Consider the following 21484-nt stretch of genomic DNA (forward strand, 5'->3'; position numbering starts at 1 on the left):
GGATCTGTGTGTCTGACCAATGAAACCTATTGTTAGGTAATTTAAGTCCAGTATCAACTGAGCAGTTTCTTGGTATCGGTAACAAGGCAAGTGGTTTGGTAAGTTGGGCTATTTCTTAGTTCAGTTTGATGTCCCCTTTCCAACAACAGTTGGTGAATTTGGTAGGAGAAACCATGCTCTGGTGGTGTGCCCACTGGTGCCCCCTCCAGATTGCCGATGAGCCTGGGTGGGAGTATTGATGGGACCTTAAGTAGTCCTCTCTTCCCTCGGAGGGACAGGGAGAAAGGCTCCCCTCAAGTAGCAGCTCTGCTAGAGAGCCTTCCCCCCTTCCCTCTAATTCCCTCCCCATATGACTGAAGCCCAAAATGCTCCCATCTGTGAGCATCCCATTTGTGCCTCCTTGCTGCACCAGCTGATCCTGGAGGGAAGGTTGATGGGGGAGTGGAAAGTCTGTAAAAGCCACCTTGCCATCCCCTCTCTGCCCTAATGTCTGTATAGACACACAGGCCTCCCTGAACTCCGTATTCCCTATGCAGTATTGGAAAAGTTCTTCCCCCTAAACGCTCACGCACTGCAGGTCCCCGGGGCCTTGTGTGACGCGAGTCCTGGGAGCTGTGCCTTGGAACTACCCCTGTCTGTAAGTTAAAACTGGAACCGGGAAGGGGGAGCAGCTGTAGCTCCCGGGATGCGGGGGGAGCGGGCAGGACGGCCTGGGGGCTGGTCATCGTCGCCTGGGGCCGGAGCTCTCTGGGGTTTGGAGGCTCCAGGGTGCCGGGGGTCTCTCCCGAGGGCAGCCAGGGGAGCGGTGTCAGGAGGCGGGGAAATGGCGCTGACGCCTGAGGGGAGGAAATGGCGGGCTGCGGGAAAGGGCCGGGGGATTGCGGCGGCGCTGCTTCCCGGGATCGGGATCCCGGGAGGGGAAGGGTCGGAGCGGCAGGGCCCGGCGGAGCCGAGGATGGAGGCGGCGGGAGGCAGCCGGCCCTCGAGTACCCCCGCTGCCCTCGCCAGGGAGCCCAGCCGGCCTGGGCACGGGGGGGCTGCGTGCGGGCGAACGGAGCCCCTCTCGAGCATCTGCTGAAATGCCGCTGCGGGAAAATTATCAGTAATACCTCGTCGCTGCTGTTCCAGTTTGTGAGTTGGATTGCATAGAGCAAGTATTCTGGCGAAAAGGAATCACACAGACATTCCAAAGCTACCTGGACGCATTCCCGTGTCACCTGTTCCAGGTGACCCCCCCTTGGCAGGGGCGTTGAACTGGATGATCTCCAGAGGTCCCTTCCAACCCTAACGATTCCGTGATTCTGGCATTTCCCAGTGGGCTTAATGGTGCAGCATTCCGCATTTTCCTGAGGCTGAGCCTTTTTCAAAACCCTCGGAGCAACATGAGGCTGTACCTCGGTATGGGAATGGGTTCCATTTGTTACTTCAATGCAGATTCTTTGAGAGAAACGCGTGTCTTATCTGACACCCCCTCACACTTAGAACTAAGAGGAGCCTGAGGCAAAAAATATTTTCATTCGAAGAAATCCCATCCTGTGCTTGACCTGCAAAACATGTGACTCCACGGAGGGAGCGGAGACACACTGCTGTTGTTTTCTGGTTGGTTTGTTATTCCTTAGATAATCTTTCCATATAGCTCCAGAACGACAGGCACCTGAATTCAAAATGTATGAGTCTATCCAAAAAGGTCGTAAATTATATATATGATATTTTTTCGTGCACTATTTAATTACTTTTTAAATATTTTCTCAGATCTATAGCAGTTGTAGGAGCTTGGCGATCTCATGATGGTAAATGAGCAAATACTTTGATGGAGTTTATTTTTCCTGTCCACTTAAATATTATCATCCATCTTCTAGTGCCTTTAGTTCAACTGATACTTCTTTTTTTAAATAGTATCTTATCCCACAGTGAGAGGCGAGGACTTTAGGATGGATTACATAGATAGATAGATAGATAGATAGATAGATAGTAGGTCTGTTTGGGAACTAGAAAATAAACATGCCTGAATATGCCAATATTCCTATTCTTAACAATTACTTGTTTGGAATATTTTCTGAAGGTTTTTTTTTAAATCACACCTTTTGGGGTATTTTAAAAAATGTTGTCCAGTTATGGAGTCCATAGCTTTATCAGATGAAAATACTGATTTTGTGAACTAAGGATTTGCACTATTGCAAATGTAAATAATTCATTATAATACATCTGATATAGTGATTCTGTTTTGAAGGCAGTTAAGTTGCACTGGAAAATATTTGGTTGTTCATACTGCATCCACATTGCAATAAACTGATCTATTAGCCCTTTGCTAAAAAGGATTTTTCTTTGGTTCCTGTAGGTTGAACTTCATGGCAGGATTTTCTGGACTCCATCACTGAGGAAATGAGATGCTCCGTGGAATGGAGCCACTGCAAGTTCCTGCTCCACGAGATACACAGCACTTACCCAAGCAGATATGGCATCGGGGTAGCTGTAGAGCTTTGCCTGGGGAAGCACATGTGACTGAGGTGGTTGTAAGATACATGTTCAGAAGATGCTCTTAGCAGGATTAACTCCTTCCATCTGCAAACACCACGCAACTTTTTCATGGCCAGTTTTAGCCTCCAGTGTTATTCCGGAGCCCTTGAAGAAGGGCATGTTTGCTTCTTTTCTTGATTTTTACTGTAAGCTGGGAAATAAACTTCAACCTTTGAAATTCTTGGCTAACACTGAGAAAATCTCCAGCATGGCTCTTCCTTGTGTTTGGAAAAAAAGTAGTCCTTCATTCATAGACAGCTCTCTTTTAGGACACTTGGCAAATATTATTTAGCGCAGCCTCTAACTCTTCCTGTAAAGTACATAAATGGCTTTTATTTTCTCCTTTTTAATTTTCTGTATTTTTTATGATTACACAGACTAAATAATTCTGCAAGCAGGCAGTAATGGAACTGAAAACACTGGTCAGCTTTCTGACTTTCTCTCCTGAAGCATAAACCAGAGACTCTTCTTATTGCAGGGAAAACAAGTTAGCAAGAAAGATAACTCCAAAATAGAAATCAGTGTATCTCTTGCTTGAAATATGAGACTACGCCTAATGTGGGAAGTATAGGGATAATACTGACTTTGTTATGTTTGTAAAATAAATACAACTTTGCACACTCAGAACCATGGAAAATTACTTGGAAAACACTAGTATTTTCTCAGAAATTACACATTTCCAACAGCTTCCAAGGATTTTCATTGCTTTCAGCATTCATTCATAAGATGAGCCTCTCTTCTGGTTGTGAATTGGTATTTTAAGATGCAGAGAGGGTTAGAGATTATACCAGTCTCAGTATCTGCATTGAAATAATTGTAAGTATGTCTGTGCTAGTGATAAACCTTCATAATGCTGCATGGAGACAGATCTGCTCGTAGAGGATTATTGGGATATGTTTTCTGCTGGTTGTCATGACAATCATAAATCTGTGCAGCTGCACAGCAGTGTATTAATCTGTGCGTGCAGTTTAATCCCGTTTCCAAATTAGATCATCAATACTGAGCAGATAGATAACAGCTGGCTTAAATAGTGTCCGTTCACTTCTCCTGAAGTAGCACCTGGAGTCCAGCCAATACATCTCCAGTTTTCTAGGAAAGACATAGTGTTAAACCATGGAACAATTTGCTGCTGTAATAGCAGTGTACGACTTGGCTCAGTGTCCCACATCCCATATTCTTCAGGTATTTATAATTAATGTAATTTTTCTCAGTCTGAATTATTATGTCATTTATGTTTTAGAGATTATATCAGAAGTTTAAGGTCTCTATAGTCCTCTATATTAAGAGAACCTGGTTATTACCGTGTGCAGCAATGCGTGCTGATGCTATCATGATCTTTAAAGCACCTGTTGCAAAATAAGGAGGTATATAATCTGAAAGGAAGTTAAGAAACATGAGTATTCCCTGCAAGGCAGTTAGAGAGTGCTTGAAAACTCATCTGGCATTGAACAATTCAAGACAACTACTCCTGGTGTGACTTGAACCCTCTTTCATTATTTTGTAATTAATATATTTTATTATTTTGCAATTATTATTTCCATATTATGTCCATTAGTATTTGCAGTTATTACTTCCATAGCTTTTCGTGTAGTTTCCTGAAATGTATTTGTGAAGTTCAGTGTTTGTGAAAGGTTTCATGAAGTCAAGGTAACCAGGCTCAGTTCACTCAGGCCTCTTTGAGGGGCTGTGTTTGTGTAAAATGCCAGCCCTGTCCTGCACAGCAGACCGGTAGATAATGCAGTTTTCCTTAGAGCACAGTTGAAAGAATCAGCTTTTCTTAGTCCTGCAGGAGTTGATTGTACTGGTGGTTGTCTTCTTTGCCCTGCCAGGCCACTATGCATTAACTGTGGGCTGAGAGGGGCAGCATGAAACTACACTAATAATTATAGAAGGAGAATCTACAAGTACTTCTCATTTTTTATTTCCTTTTTACGCACATCAGGGCGGTGTAACTTTGAGGGTTTTTTCATTGGTTTTGGATTCCTCGGAATCCTCGTTTGGTTTTGCAGATCTCAAGTTGAAGAGTCTCTTTCACATTATGCCCAAGTCTGGTCCAGTAATCAGGAGGCATGAGAATTATCTGTTGAACTGAGCCTTGGGCTCTGCTCTTAAATAAAGTTCCACTTCTCTGGCCAAGCACAGCGTTATGGCACCGAAGGAGAGCTGATCACTTACCAGCTTCAGTAAATACAAAATTTAAGATGAGTAATAAGTGTTTAATTTCCAGTGGCACATTTTCATTAGCATTTAAATGGAAGTCTTTCTTGACTTTCTCTCAGCAGTGCACAGGCCTGTTTGAGCTACCAAGCAGCATACCAGAGAGGCACAGGGATGTGAGATGTTTAGCCAGGGATGTTAGCTTTTCAGAAATAGTACTAATGCAAAGTGTCAGCTTCCCCAGCATATCAATGAATAATTTTTATCTTAATTTGAAGTGTAATCAGCTCAATTTGGCAGAAATTTCTTTTGACAGCAGTTTGGTTGTAATTGAGATTGACAGCTTTTTGCATGAGACATGAAGATTTTTAAAGATTTTATTTCAATGCCTTCTTGCTTATTCTTCCTTAGGGTTTTGTTTGGGTTTTTTTTAATCCCTTGTGCTTTTTTCTGTCCCAAACTTCTTTTGGTTTCTTGATATCACTTGAAACAGCTAAGTAGAGAAAAATAAAATGCAGGTTTCCCTTCAGAATCAAAGGGTAGGAGCACCAGTAAGAGCTGGATTTGGCCTTTTTCCCAGATGTGGATTATATCATCCTCTTTGCTGGTCTCTGGTGACCGGGGATTCAATGACCGCCTGAGAACATGTTTGGTAAAAAAATCAAAGATTGAAGTTAACAAATACCTGGAAACTAGCCCAACACGTGACATGAATACGTAGTCATTAAGCAAAGTATATTGAATATATATAGGAATATATATAGGAGATTGGTGTTGCCAAAACTTCTGTACTTAGCAGAACAAACTCATTGTAACTGAGGCTTAATTCCTGCTAAACATCACATTATTTGAGTGTCTTGCACAGAGCTATGCCCATAAAGCCAACATCATGTTGAGAAAATATTTTTTAACTTTTCTTCACGTGAGGGGGTGACAGTTTCATGCATAAATTTAGTGTGCATCTACATCACAGTCAGTGAATTGTCCTCTCTCCAACCTTCTAAAAATTTGTTTTAATTGCACTTAGTAGTTTTTTAAGGCATGCCTGTAGGATAGTTGAGCAGTGATAATATTCTTCTGTACATGGAAGGACTGCATGTGAAACCCTTCTTCAGGGCTTAGGACAGGGATTCAAATACACCACCAAAATCTGAGTAGGTGCTCCAAGCATGAAGTTATTTTGTAGCAGCTCTTTTGACATGGGTTCTTTTGGGTTTGTTTTGTTTAAAAATATATGGAAGTTGTTTTATTCCAGATGTGGAATAACTTCACATTCTTAAAAGAAACTGAGTAGCCTTTATCACCTCCACATAACCAACATATGGGGCAGTACAGGACCTTTACTAAAAAAGACACTGTTTCAGGACATCGCCTCTTGGGCTATTCATAGGGAAAAGACACTGGTATCAATGAAACTGAAAAGTGAAGCCAACACATCAGTAACTCACCATAAGAATGTAGCTTCCTCTACAAATGGGATGTTTCAGAAATTGTTTCCTTCAGAGAAGAGCCTGTCTTGGCAGTATCCTTGTTTTCTACTCGGTTATTCTTTTCTCTGTCCAGTCTGATCTGAGAACTGCTTAATAATAAAAGCTTTATGTGGCTGGATGAGTATGCTAAAGGATTTTGAATGCGTTGTATTGCACTGGGCTGCCCACCGTGACAGTGACATTTAACTGGAAATTGCTGGACCTGTTGACTTGCAGCATCTAGGAGTGAATGGGAGAAGCTGTTTCCATTGATCTCCACTCTATGCTTTGCTCTCTTCAGGCAAGTGAGGAACAACCACTGGCAGCCTATTAGGAGCGAAAAGCCAGTGATAACAGCAGTGGATGTTTTGGTTGCAGTCAGAACCAATGTGGGAAGAGGAATTGCAGCCACCCCCAGTTCTCTGACGTGTTTTCCTTGGATATTGCACATGTGAGTCTGTGGTGGCTATCTGTCTACGTATGTGTCTGTGTGATAGGTACATTGTAAGATATAACTGAGTGTGGGATGAGAAAGATGTAAAATAGAAATGTGGAATTAGGGCTGTAGTACAGGGGAAAAAGGTTGAGTGAGAACCCTTGAGGTTACATACTTTTATTTGACCCTGCTTTTGTTTCCCTAGTTCCACTGAAGGAGCACACGTCTCTCTCAGGTGTGTCCACACAGTGAGAAAGGCCTTCTTCTCATTTGATGTTACTGTTCAGGTCACCTTAGAAACAAGTGTAATCATCTAAATATGCAAAGAAAAATGCTGAGAAAATTTTAAAGTCAGAGCCAGTTTTGGTGAATGCATTCCGTAAAGGAGCCTGGGCTTTGAAGTCCTGCAGACTCAGGAATGGTCTTGATGTTGTGGCTGGTAGTCTACACAAAATGGTGCTACAGAGAAGCCTGGTTCCTGACTGCTACAGCATGAAAATGAGAATCAATTCCTTGCTTATATTGGAGTCTTTTTCCACCAAGGACCTGAGCTTCACGTGGTAGATATTGAGATGACAATAAGGTGCAATACAGTTCCACAGAAATTTTATGCTTCAGAAGTACTTTGTGAAGACTCCCTAAGTTTGGCAGTTTTAGCAATGGCAGTTCACTTTTTGTGCTGGTCTCCACTAATCCTCCCAGTCATAAATATAGCATGGTGTACGTAAGGGATTTCAGGGCTGTGAACAAGCACTGTCTGCCAAGGCCTCTGGAATTTTATAGTTTATTTGGACTCTCATTCTGTTTGTATTTGTAGTCAAGTTTTACACTGCTACTATAATTTTCATATGTGTAAGACATTCTCCTAATAGAGGGATTGACAAATGTGTTTCAGTACAGAGGTGATACGGAGATGCTCAGAGGGTGTCTGTGTTTTGTCTAAATCTTGGAGCATAAATGCTAGGTCACCTAGTGAAGCCACTTGAGGAAGGATCAAAAAATGCGTCTAGTAATAGTATCTTTTTTGTCTTCCCCGAAACAGTATGTTAGAAAACAGAATTAAAAGACAATCTAAATTACTCTGAAATAATAATTGCAAGAAAACTTTGTTAAAATTGGAATTCTTATATGGGCTGAAGGAAGAGAACTCAGCTTCATCAGGCCATATGAGAAGTCTCAGTATAATTTTTTTTTTTATCTGATTCAGCAGTATTGCAGAACTTTTCAAAGCTCAGAATTCTGTCTTAAATTCAGTGCTGTAATAAGAAATTCAGAATTAGTAAGTGTTAAGACTCCTTTACATGATGAGAAGGTCCATTGTTGGTGCTAAAATAGGAAAGGTGAACAGATTCCTTCTTCATCATTGTTGTTTTCATTTCATCCATGACACTAGCAGTCTTGGTCCTTTAGCAGTCTTTCAAGTTCAATTCCAACAACTTATGAAACTTTGTGGTCATTTTTGTGTGATTGTCTTGGTCATAAAGTAACAACTCATTAAAGCTGCTGGCTTAACCTGTTTACTTCTGCAAAGTGAACTGTACATACAAGCTGTAATTTTTGTGCATTTTTTGTTACAATGGAAAAATATGTAGAACACTTTAACGGAATATTAGGAGTAGCCTCATCAGGGTAGTAAGCAGGAGTTGTGGCATTGCCTAAAGTGAACAATAAGTTAGTCTATGTTCACATCTCATTTCATTTTCATTAACAAGAAGGGAGCACAGCAAGGAGAAGTTGTCTTTTTCCTTGGTTTTTGATTTAACTTTGCACACAAATAGTGTATATGTTCAGTTCTGTATCATGCCTATGAAAAATTGTGGATTTCTATCTGGAGACTGCAGGGCATGCAGGATGTCAGCTTGATGCTGCCTTTGAAATGGGAACGGGCTTTCAAATTAATGGTTCTCTGTTTTTCAAGTATATGATCACTGTGGTAAATACCTGTATCCTTGCCTTCCGAGTGGTTAGGGGTAACCCCAGGTTTGAAAATGAGAGACAGAAATGTATGAAGTTCTTTGATCCAGAAAACCAAATGATGCCAGCCCTGTGATTTAGAGGTTATGAGAAAAATCTCTTTCGAGTCCTGTTAAACTCTGCATGGTGTCACCAGATTAAGTGGTGTGATTAGCTGGGTTAAGTACTAATTATATGAAGAGTATGCAAGAGACATGCATTTTCTTTCTTTTTCTCTCTCAGCTGGAGCTGTGGCACTGAGAAATGCTGCTGCCATGGAGAGACAGGAGAGTAAATATTGTCCCTCAAGGGTCAGTCAGAGACCTTTGGAGGAACCAGAAGAAGCGGTTAATCTTTGTGTTAGAGGCTGAAAAGCTAAATGCCAGCAAAGCAGGCAATTCTAGCTCGAGGCAGTGTTGACTGCGTTCACACATGATACATCACCAGGCAAGATTAAAGGCAGTGTTATGTCTACTCTGAGATGCTTGATGGAGAATTTCTTCAAATACACCTCTTCAGGAGCTGATCATGAGACTGCTTTCTGAGAGGTTTCATACTCTTAATGGAACCTGTTTGCTAGATAGAGGGTATAGGAGATCAAACAAGTCAAATGTCCCCTCTTACCTGAAAATAAAACTGTTACTGCAAATACCACAAATGTCTTCATTCCCAGACGTGATTTCTGCTGTCACTCTGTAGTGCTAAAACAATGTCATTTGTAAATGGCTGTGAAGAGTAAAAAAGGTTTTGGTTTTGACTCTACAGGTCTTCGTGATGCATTTTTTTGATAATCAGGGATGTGGACCAGTGCCCTTCTTTAGAAGGGGTTAGAACTTGGCATTTTACTGCCAGAGGATCTGACTGTGCCCAGGCTGACATCCTGCCCAGCACCTGACAAGTCAGAGTTTGTCCCGAGAGAATATAATCTTCTGGATTGCCAGCTGCACTTTGTTCAGATTTCAGGGCAGCATTAAGCATTTCGTGTCTTATTTTATCTTGCTGGCCTCATGGTGTTAGCCTGCTTAGCTGGAAAAGCTGAACAGGCCCTTCCTCTGCATCTCATGTTCCCATTTTCCTCTATTCTCAAAAGCTGTCCTAGAAACCTTAGCAGGTCTTACGACTATGTTTTTAAAATGGATGTGTCACGTGAAGCACCAGTGACACTGTGTGTTGCCTTTTGTAGTACACCAAAGTATCATTTTGGTTTTAAAGTCGTATTTTTTTCTCAGCATGCTTTCCTACTGGTATATAATTTGATATGCGTACTACTTAAACAGCAGTTTCATTTGTGTCTTGAAAAAACTCCCATCCAACAGATTTTATAGTTTAATTGTAATAATAAATGGAAAAAAAAATGTTGTACTCAAGCAATTTATCACCATTAAAGTAGTACAGACTCTTACAGTTTTTTTACTCTCTCCATTTTCTTTCTCTTTCCTTTCTCTTTTTTTTCCTAAACACTAATTATGAACTAGTTCCTCTGATTGTTTTCCTATTGTTTTTTTCCCCCATTTTACAAAGTAAAATAAAACTGGAGTTTTTTCCCTTTCATTGAGTTTTGCTTCCCTCAGGCAAGTACTCTTTCTTGAGCTGATAGAAGGCTGCTGGAAAGGGGTAGAGCATTAAGCAAATCCAGGATAGATTAGTCAGTGAATGAACCGCTAGCAGCATTACATTGTCATCTATTTAAAAATAGATTGCTATTTCAGAACTTCAGTCTAATAGGAATAGCTTATAAACTCTTCTGCATGTCTCTAGTCTCAGATGCATTTCTAGATTCTCATATGAAATTCTCCTGCTGATTTCTTCAAGGAGAAAATAGAGGGAAGGTGAGGAACTGGAGTATCTTACCTATACACTTTTAAATAAACTTGGGATTTCGGACCGTATTATGTGAGTGGTGGCTGTAATGGAACTGCATCGGGGGAGTGGATCCTTGCAGGGAAGATTATGGTTTAAATATGTTTGAAAATTTGTTTATGCTGTACTTCAGTGTATATTTGCTTTTTTCTTCCATAGTGAACCTACGCTTCCTGAAATCATGGAATGTAATTCGTATCTGTGTAATACCATAGAGTTACATGTAAGAACAGAGTTACATGTAATGTCATGGACTTACTCTTAATTTCCGTTTTTCAAATCTGACAGAACCTGGTCCCTAAACTTGAACATTACAGGTGTTAGTCATTAACATTTTAACAAAATATCAGCTGTCTTAGCTTTTGAGATGTTTTGTGGTCTTCTGTGTGGTAAGCGTTATGATCTTTTGTATGGCAGTTCATACCATATGATATATATTTAGCTGTTCCAAAAATCTTTGGAAAAACAGTTCCCTTTCCAGTCGATTTAATTAGAAAAAATAAAGTGGAAAGAACAATGATAGGCTTCCTAATGCTGCTGGATACTCAGATTTGCACTGTTCTTTCTAATGGAACACTGTTTATCTTCATTTTGACAATAATTGTAATAAAAACAATAACGATAATAATAGTCTGAGTTCAAGGACAGGTACCGAACAAATGCCAATAAGATTAGCTAATGAAATTAAATACGAGCCAAATGTATTAACATTAATATTTGCTCAAGTCAGGAAAGCTTTTGCTGTTCAAATGGGATATGAAAAGTAGCATGGTTTTTAGGGATTTTAGATGTAGCAGGTTTTTTGCCTGACTCTGCCTTTCAGTGAATCAACAGCAAGACTTGTATTGCTTGGTCCTCTGTAGTGTTCCTCTTCTGCACTTTCCCAGCCAGAAGGGTCTTGGTCTCAAACACTGGCAGCCTTCCCTGACCTCAAACACTGGCTTCTCTGCTGATCCTTGCAGCAGAACAAGACAGTTGCTTAAACTTTTTGGGATACAGCCTCCTCAGCACACACTGATTTGAACATTTGGTTTGAGAGACAGTATTATGAACTTTTCAGTGCTCCAAAACCAGACAAGTGTAAAGGGGAGAAAAAAAAAGGCTTCTAAAAGAAACCTAGGATTTCTTGTGAAGCATTTAGCAGCAATACTAAAGCCAAAGTCACAAAAGAAGAGTAAAATCTAGAGTTGTGCTCCATCTTCTTTGAGTTAATATCCCTCACTTGGGATCCTTACTGTGCACAACAGCAGATTAAGCTGAGAGAGCAGTTGAATTTGCAATAAGCAGTCTTGAATGTTTCTTGCTGATGTTGCACTTTTTCTCTAGATCTCAGTTTCAAAAACACCTGTCCTAATTTCACACCTGTTCTTAATCCAGTGGAAAAGGAATCTTAAGTGGGCAAGATTTCTTTGATATGTAGAGATTAGTAACTTATGACCTGCAGGATGTCAAATAGATTTCTTCCCGCTAAGCTTCTTGCCCTGTCTCGAAGATTTGCTGTGCATTAAGCAGTTTCCAGAGGTTAGTTGAACCTTCAGCAATGCTGCTGAGCTTATGCTTATTCCCCTAAATGGCTCTGTGCCTGCAAAGCTTGGGGAAGACGTAGCGATGGCAAACGTGGTAGGAGGGCACTGCCCAGTGCAGAGGTTTTTCAGTATGTGGTATCCAAATAGAGCTCCAGAGCCAGGCGCTGGTGTGAGAAGCAGATGGGTCTGCATGGTGAGGGGATCCCTTCATTCTAAGGAGGTGGCATGCTCCTATATTGCTAGAGAAATATGTCTGGGATTTTTTTCCATTTCAGCAATGTTTTCTGATGGATTCTAGAGATTTCCAATCTAATGTCAGATGGAAATTACAAATACCTGTTTTTCTATCTAGATTTTTTTTTCTCTAAATGTTCTTAAACTTCTCAGAACTGCAGTCACTTTGGGACATTTAAAACTTGCAAGGACAGAGCAGTTTCAACAACACTTTTAGGGGGTAATTCTTAAGCATTTGTAAAACTAAGCAGACAGTGGTTGGGTTTACAGATGCTACTCTCCTGCCACTTTTATAAGGGTATTCTATTTCTACATCTATGTTTTCTTTTAGTGAGGCTCAATAATATAATTCCTGTAATACAGTATCTTGTTAATACTGATTCGGGATAAATCTCAAGTGTCTAGACATTACTCTGAAAAAAATGGAAATTCCAGTAAGTATAAAGTACATTTCAAAGTTCAGTGCAGGATTTATATCTTTTCAAATTGCTTCCTGGAGAATAATATCAACTGCTTATCCTCTGCCCAGATACATTGAAAAATCACCTTATAAGTACTTAACCTTTTAGTTCTCAGTACTTTTGAGGAGTGCATATAGAGTGATAAACTTGATTACCCTGTAAGAGGCAATGTTGTTTTTATTCACTAGGGCCCATCTGATAAGTATGTGAAGAGTAGAGAAAGAAAACTGTGATAGGCAATCCAAAACAGAACATTTTCTGGTTTCCTTGTATGGAAATACATTTTAAGTTTCTCTTCCTTGCAAATAATGGCAGGGTGATTTTATTGCAGGCCACCTACTTAGCAATGCATATCTGCCTAAATAGACAATACTTTTCTTGATATGAGTAAAGACTGATTTTTCTGTGATTTCAGTGGGACTCAAAGTATTGCCTATTTCATACTTCTTGTACTACAATTTGCATTTTCCATAGGATTTGTTTTATTTTCACTAAAAACCTATGTGTTAAAATAATTTTTAATTAAATAACTGAATTAGATGTGATTTTTTTTCTGTTATTTAAAAGGTATGCCTGTTGACTTTGAATACATGTTTAGTGGAAATTGATTTTATCCTTATCAGTTTCTAGGCAAATTGACCAATTTGCATTATACCTCAGGGAAGGAAATAAAATAGACTGGCCAGGTTAAAGTTTTGAAAGGATAAATTTAATTTCAAAATATGGTCAGACTTCAAATTAATCCCTCCCGTGTATTTCAAAGACCTGGAAAATCAATGGGCTCTGCTAATAAATTCTTCTTTTGTCTTTGCTTTTCATGCAATTTTCTGCACAATTCAAAGACAGATTAATTAATTTTAATTCTCTTTCTAGCTGTTTTTGTCAGCAGTGCTGTGAAAGGATGAAAGGGACTTTTTCCCCCCTCATTATGGTTTCTACTTCACAAGTATTAGCTTAGTATTGTTTGTGTTGTGTTGATTGTTATGGATTGATTTTCTTTTCCATATACCCTAAGCACTCTGCAGACTGTGGATTTGATGTGAGGCTCCACCAGGTGGGCCTGTGTTGGTGGGGGTTACATGAGCTCTGAGTGCTGAGGGCTCTGTGCATCCTTCCTGCATCTCTCATCCGAGACCTTATTCCAGCCACTCAGCAGATAACCCTTGGGGAGACGGAAAGGTGAGTCTGTGCTGCACCCTGATATCAGTGTGGCATGAACTGCCTGTCAGTCCCTGGTCGGTCTTGTGAGTGAGGCTGGAACATTCCCTAGAGACAGCCAGTCACTGCCTAAAGATCACGGAAAGATCTCTTAGGGATGGATCACAGATTAGGACACACCAGTGTGTTTTTCCTCCATTTCTTGTCTCTGGTTTTGGCAGGAAGGAAGTTGGACTAAATGAACATAGGAACTTGCTTGGATCTATAGTTTTCTTCTACAGTGACCTGTGCTGAGTGGTGCTTTTCATGCTCCTGCCTGTGTCCTGTCAGCAGCTCTGGGAATATGCTGATGAGGTAGAATCCTTGAGAGATCCATCAGGTTCCATCAGTGAAATAACTGTGTCTTTACATGTCCATTCCAGAACAAGTGTGGGATCAACCCAAAAGATGAGGGTTTCAGTCTTTCTGGTGCACACAGGGAGAGACACATGAGGAAGCATCCACATGTATCCTGCTATAGTATGCAGGGCTCAGGCTTGTTAAACTTCTAAATAGGTTGCAAAGTCCATTGTTTTCTCCTCTAAGGTACAATTGTAGAATTAAGTTGTGGGCAAGAGTTAGTGTGTTCTAATGTGGAGGGGGGTTTTTTGGCTGTTTTTTCCTTTTTACACCAGGATTGTTGTTGTCTTGGTTTGATAACAGTGTGTACAACAGATGTTTCGTTGTGGTGGAGGAGTCAGTACAGTGCAGCTGTTTGTTTTCTCTTCCCGCTTCCCTTCTTGATGCTGTGGCCATCAAACAAGGTCTCGCACAGAAACCACTGAAGGTGTTTATGTTCTATTTCAGCCAGGACTGCTGCATATGTTAGTGTTCCATATGTGCAAAAACAATGCCATGTCTTAGGCAAGAATATTTATAAGGCTGAGAATGGTGGAATCATTTAGGTTGGAAAAGATCCTTAAGATGATTAAGGCCAACATGTCATGGTTTAACATTGCAGTGAAGTGCTCCCCTTGCCCCTGCTCCAGCTTGGACTTACTCACAGACTGCAGTCCCTTAGGATTATACCTTCTTGGAGTGGAGCTTTATCTCTGAGCCACCGTCTCCTCAGGGAGAGACTTATCCACAGCCACAGTGGCTTTGAAATGCACCATAATCCCTTCAGAGGTGTACTTACTGTGGCACAGGCACAACCACGGCTGCAGATGCTTTGAAGATGCACCTGCTCTCACATGGACTCATCTGCAGGTCACAGTCCCTTCAGCTCTAGTTCCCACAGGAGTTCCAACCTGTCCAGCACAGCAGCACAGGAACAGCAGCCATGCCTTGGTCACCTGCCAGCCCAGGGGCATCACTGTGACTGCTATTAGAGTGTTCCCAGGCACAGCAGGAAGTTGAATAATGTTTATCATGTCTAGTTTTTGTCAAACAATAACTGGCAAACTGAGTGCTATACCAGCTAACTGCAGTAATTCTGGGATGTACAGAAATGGGTGGCATGTGGCCCTGGGCAGAGAGAGCATGTTGTTTCTAGAGGTTCTCCACTGTTAGTATTTCTTCTCACCTGAGCTGGGAACATAAAGGTCTGCACTCAGCCTGTAACTGTGCTGTGTTTTGTGTTTCGAAAGGTTGTTTGGTTTTGTTTTTTTTTTTTACAACTCCTGTGAAGCTGTGGGGTGTGTTTTCTATAGGCACTCTGTTTTCTGGCATTCACAGAAGTAAGACCAAGAGTGCTTCTTACTTAAATAAAAAAAATATGCTCAAGGTAAACCTTTAAAAATGTTGCTTTCCTTTGGCCACAACAGCTACGCACGCAATATTACTGGAGCAAAAGCAGAAAAGTGGACCCTGTGGTGTCTGACACAGGAGAGCTTTTGTGTTATGTGTGGTCTGTGGTACAGGTATTGTAAATTATTCTGTCTTTTATAAAAGATAGATCTAGGTCTTCTAAACACAGGAGTATACTGGGTTGTTGGTATTTGGTTGCAGCAGCTGAACTTTCAAAGCTACAATTAAAAAAAGGGGACTAGTTTTCCTGCAAATGACATTAAAAAAAAATCCCTGCTACTTTAAATTCAGTTTTGTTCTGGAGTTGGCTCATGGTGCATATAATGTACTAAGCAGGAGACATGCTGTTCTTCAAAGGAATTTACACAAATTGAGCTAATCCCCTACCCTAGGGAAATACCTTCAAAATCCTCATCTCCTCCGGCTAGACAGCAGAGGGCCTGAAAAGGGAACTGCAGTGAATGTGTTGCAATATCCAGTGGCATCCTCATAAAAACCCTGTTACTCTGAGGATTTGAGTGGTAGGAGACCCTCCAGTGTGCTTCTTTCACATTCACTATAATAGGAACTGCAGCAATTTAAGCATTCAAAGCTGGCTTTTTGTCTCTCTGAAAGACAGGCTTAATAAAAGAGACCAATTTGCAAAACACAGTGCTTGGAGCCTTAGTCTAGCTGCTTGTGTGTTTTCATATGCTCCATTCAAAGCTCCTTAAAACCAAACCACTTATATGTCACATATATCTGTCAAGATGGGATTTCAGGAACCAAAATCTATATACCAAGATCTCTTTCTTGGTTTCATCCTTTTGCCTTTCATTCCAAAATTCCTTAGAGCTGTGATGCAGAGTTTAAACTGAGCCTGCAGCTAAAGCCTGAGGGTATTTAGCACTTAAAATAGGACTAGAATGTCAGTTTGAAAATGAGGTTAAACAACAGCAGTCTTGGGCTGGCACAGGTCTTAAATGATTGATACATTTGTTCACTGTCTCATGCTGCTTTTTGTAGTGGTTTTGGTTTTGTTTGGTTTGGTTTTCTTTTGATTGTTTAGTTTTAAAGTTATTGTTTGGGCAGATAAGTTCTTCTGAGGTTCTTCAGGTCACCAGTCAGCCAGACTGGAAAAAAGAAATTAAATTATTGTCCTTCATTGTATTTGGATCACTTCTGATTTCCTCGTTTTTCCTTCTCTCTTAGAATTTCTTTTACAGTCAGTGGCCTTTTGTGTGATATCAGGATAGATTTTGCTGGTTTAGAATACAGGAAGGAATGTAGGCCATAAATAGATGGCATATATTCTGCTAACACCAGGAATACTGAAATAACTCATCTCAGAAGACAGGGAATGCCTCACCAGTTGGCCAGATGCCAGGAAGTTGCAGGATTGACAATTAAGTGGCAAGTCTGAAAGGGAGGTTAATGGTAGGCTGTGCTCTAAAAAAGAGCATGTTGAGCCCCAGCAGAAATTTCTGCAGGAACAAATTCAGAAAGAATTCAGCCATCTGCTGGTGGCTTAAGGCAGTTTTGCCTTTCTCTTGACTCCTCTGTTCCCACAAGGTTCTGGCATTCCCCTATGGTGTGTTGGTCCCTGTGATTCACAGGGACTGGGATAGCTGCCTTTCCTGCCTTAACCAAATGTGTTCAGGAGGGGCTTGTCTGTACAAGTCTGTTTGAAGGAATCCTTGTTGCGCAGTCAGCCTTTTTTGCACAGCCAGGTAACTGCATGGGCCCTGATAATTTTTTCAGAAGATGGTATTTAGCTGGGTGACTTTGACTTGTGATGCTGAATAGGCTGGTATTCATAAGACACAGATATCCAGAGTCTCCTGTGGTTTTTTTTTTTGGTTGGTTGGTTGGTTGATTGGTGTTTGTTTGGTTTTTTGTGGTTCCCCTCCCCCCCCCCCATTAGTAGTTCTGTGTTGCTCCTTTTGCAAGACCAGAATTGCCCACATCTGCCATTCTGGGGTGCTCATGCTATAGCCATAAGTTACAGCTGTTCTTTGGTAAGGTGACGAGGATGCCACTGCCCATCCAAAGACACCTGTCTAAATAATAGCTCATTGTTGGTACATGGGACCTCTGACATCGCTCATGGAGTTTTCCGGACTTTTCATATGGACAGCCTCTGCAGCTGTGATTATCTTCAAGCAGAATGGGAACAGAGTTCTGCCTCTCTAATGCCACTGATGTGGCAGTATACAGTAGATGAGTGGTTTTCAAAAGCCCTGCTCTGCTAGAGTGCTGTCCGCCACAAAAACTGTGAAATACAGTTGAGTTCCATATAAAGAATTTTTTATTCCCTAAAATATTTTTACAATTGTGATGTGAAATAGGTTAAAGCAGGGTCAGAATTCAGGCAATCCTGCAAGAAATCATTCTTTCCCCAAAGGGAGAACAAACAGAATATAAGAAGCATTCCTGGTTCAGAGAAGTGGTAGAGAGAGTGACAGACACCTGAGGTGGTACCTCTGACCTCGCTTTGTCTTGCTGACAGAGGAGATGAGGGGAGGGGGGAGGGGAGGGATGTGGAGGGCATGTCACATGCCCTCTGCTAGTGCGGCACCTTAGCTGTCTACCTAAGCCCCAGGCAATGAGTTACTGGTCTAATTCACTCCCTCTCAGTCGGCTGAATCTGTCCTGGCAGTCAGGTATCTCCTGTGTTCATCAGTCGGGTGTGCTGCAGGCTGAGAGCAGGGGAGGTCAGCTCTGCACTGTGTCAGAGCTCACCACCCTCAGGCTGTATGATTAGCAGTTGCTGATTAACTCCTGTTTTCCAAGTTTAAAGAAGAAAAGTAAAGAGGAAAATAGTGGTGTGCTGCTTTAAAGGTAAGTGATGCTTGTGTATTTAGAGTAAGGACTTCCACATCTGTGCTGCCAGAGTTAAATTGGTGAAATGGTATGCAGGAGGCTGTCATTCAGTGACGCGTGTGGATGTTATGTAAAGGTTTTAATTACTTTCTTCATCTGTCTGCTTAGGAACACGAGACGTCTGGCAAAATTTTGAGAAGGCTCAAGGCGTTAAAGAAAGCTCATCTAAATAAAGGAGTGTTAACGTGACATTGCAGTTACTTAATCCTGTATTGTCCTGCCATGTGACTGCAGGGACACTAAGGCGCAGCATTTCTTTTGCCTGGGGCACAGATTTTGGCTCTCCTGTCCTCTTCCAGAATTAGCTGTTCGTTAAACCCACCATGCGAAGGAAACAGAGGGGCAACGAACTTTTTACAGCAAGGCTTCAACACACTGGGACATTTCCAAGGCACAGTGACAAGCTCACAGCTGAAGAATGAATCAAAGGCAAACCCTACAGTCAGCTCTTGGACTCGTACCAGAATCAAGCAGAACTGTGCTCTTAAGGTCAGCTATTCAAAATTAATTGGAAGTATCTGGATTTATTAGGAGCAGTTAATCAGCTTTCTGTTTGACCTTTATCTATCCAGTTTTTAAAGCATCAAGCTAAAGCCTGAAAATTGTGTCAAATATTTTCCATGTGTCAAATGTACTGTGTAGACACTGAGCACCTTGCCGCTTCCTTGCACAAAGTTTGCAGTTTTAATTGCAAAGCCTCTTTCACCCTGCAGCTGAAGATCCCGACACACTCGCTCTGTGAGTGAAGAATCAATGTATACAGCTTTATCTCTGATTTTGAACAGGACATGCAATATGCAGATATGACAGATAAGTTTTTGAAGTAAATTCCAAACTAATCCTTGGACTTCCTGTTTTTTTACTGTATTTGTCATAGTTTCCATTATGTCCAGGATTGCATATTCATCCAGAATCACTTCATTTAAGCTTGGTATCGCGACATCTTGTTAAATGGGGAAGTAATTACCCTGTAGACTATGACAACAGGATATGTGAATGAAGGAGGTCATGGAAAACACCGCTGTTCCAGGTGGAATCACGAGGATAGTGGAGAAGACGATGCGCACCCGGAATGCTACAGAGGAGATGAAGAGGGCAGGCAGCACAGGCTGACCCCATTTGAGAAACTAATGCAGGATATGTCTCACAATGAAAAAGTGGTGAAAGAATTAACCCTGGGAAAGAGAATTGCCTTCTATCGAGTCAGAGGAGAAATAGGAAGTGGAAATTTCTCACAAGTGAAGCTTGGAATTCATTCCCTAACCAAAGGTAGGTACTATTGCATGCTGAGTAAGTACCCTATACAAAGGGAAAAAAGATGTCTGAACCTTAATTACACATATAGTTTGTATGTGTCTTTTTAATGTGGCTGAGTGAATCTGTAGGCAATGTCACAGAAAAATGGTCAAGGTTGGAAACATTTTCTCTAGATAGCAACCATTACAAGAAAAGTTCATCACTGCACTCCACGGTGTTAACACATCTCATCCCATGGTTCAAACACTCCACACTGAATAGCATGTGTTGTGCCTCCCCTCCTACAACCTTCCTGTCCATCTGCCCTCTTCTCTGCCCCAGCTCATGGGCTGCAGGGCTAAAGGTGGTGAATGCCCACTGCAGCGTGGCTGGGCATGCTCCTGCCTGCAGCCAGCAGTAGCAAGGCTTCCTCTGTTTCATCACTAATAGCACTACTATGGACCAAGATTTTATTTGGTCACAGTAATTTTGGTGACAATTGTTGTGCCTGTTTTAACAGACTCCTTTTCAGACAGATAGGATAAGGCTATAGGTGCAGGGAAACAAGCTCTGCGAGGAGAGTCAGATTGAGAAAAATGGCACGATAGTAGTGTACAAAGATGTAGGGAAAACTAGCCACCCTGATGGAAAACAAGAACAATTTCTATTATTGTAGGACAGAGGCAGAAGAAGAAATAGGACAGTTGATGACAAGTTCTTAGTTATACCAGTGACTGAAGTGTCCACTCCAGTTACCTAACCCTTCTAGCCCTTCACGGAAGATAGGGTGCTTTTCTGTATTTAAAACAAAAAATTGGTTTAAATTGGTGTGTTGACAATTCAACACAAACACCACTTTGGCAATACCAGAGCTTTCTTTTTCAAACTGATTGACTCTCCTTCCCTCCATCCTCTTGTAGGTGAGAGAACAAGATATGCCCCAAAACCTGTTTTATCTCCCATTATTTTCCCTGACTCCCTCTTTCAGCCCAGACTTCAGAGGGTGAAAACTTATGTGCAGCAGTTGTTGCACTGGGAATCTAAGTGGGGAACTAATGGTTAATTTATCATTTTTAAGCCTGCCTCTTCCCAAGGATTGCTTTAATTGGGTGTGGATTTTTTGATTTTGATTGTTTAAGAAAAGCAATTCTGTTCTACTTGGCCCATGGCAAGTTGTTTCCTCTTCTGTGATTTTTTTTTTTCTTCCAGAGATAACTGTCTTGTACTTACTGCTGGAAGAAATACTGCTCCTGTATCTGGAGCAGCAGGAATGCTAATGAAAGGCAGTTAGAAATTTGATCTGGATGAACCCTTTACTTGCTGAACTTCCTTAAAAAACAGGTTGCTTTAGCATTTGAATAGAGTTGAAAAATTTTGAACTTGGTGAATACAGTAAGTTTGGACAAACTAAATAGCACAACCAAAACTCTTCCTTTTCCTTGAAAAAGCACTTTTGCACCAGAAATCTCTCCAGTTATTTTTTCTTTTACTTGTTTGAAGCTTTTTTTGGTTAAAATTTTCATCAGGCAAAGAGTTGATTTCTTGATACTAAGCTTGCAACTGTCATGAGGAAGGAAAAATAGAAGATGAGCATTTTCTGTCTCGTCTCTGCCTGTGAGCTTATCTGTGCTCATAAAATACAGTACATGGACAGAAGAACAGGGACGTGCACACAGGCATGCATCCGTACCCCCTCACCACCGCCCACAGAGAGGATTCTGTTTTCTGCGGTAGATGCACATTGTTGTATTGGTGATGATGTTCCTTCACAGTGTTAATGAGTACTAGTCTTTTTTTTTGCTGATTATATAAATACAAAGGCTTCAT

General features: G+C 41.2%; 1 protein-coding gene across 7 annotated transcripts in view; it reads left to right on the forward strand.

Moving 5' to 3' along the window:
* Nucleotides 1-416: 416 nt before the first annotated feature.
* Nucleotides 417-21484, forward strand: part of NIM1K (NIM1 serine/threonine protein kinase) — a 33083-nt gene continuing 12015 nt past the window's right edge. Inside the window, exons 1-5 of one of the 7 annotated variants that reach the window (XM_050330030.1) lie at nucleotides 417-637; nucleotides 2339-3333; nucleotides 6445-6594; nucleotides 18530-18910; nucleotides 19452-19690. In XM_050330030.1, the coding sequence (XP_050185987.1) occupies nucleotides 18840-18910; nucleotides 19452-19690 (310 nt within the window). In that variant the 5' untranslated portion in view covers nucleotides 417-637; nucleotides 2339-3333; nucleotides 6445-6594; nucleotides 18530-18839. Of the gene's footprint in view, nucleotides 638-917; nucleotides 1600-2338; nucleotides 3334-3652; nucleotides 3700-6444; nucleotides 6595-18193; nucleotides 18380-18529; nucleotides 19691-21484 lie in introns of those variants that run through there. The other 6 variants (XM_050330023.1, XM_050330024.1, XM_050330025.1 and 3 more) reach the window with 6 other exon arrangements.

Source organism: Myiozetetes cayanensis, unplaced genomic scaffold (genome assembly GCF_022539395.1).
Source record: "Myiozetetes cayanensis isolate MyiCay16 unplaced genomic scaffold, myiCay2020 scf4, whole genome shotgun sequence".
NCBI classification, from domain to species: Eukaryota; Metazoa; Chordata; class Aves; order Passeriformes; family Tyrannidae; genus Myiozetetes; species Myiozetetes cayanensis.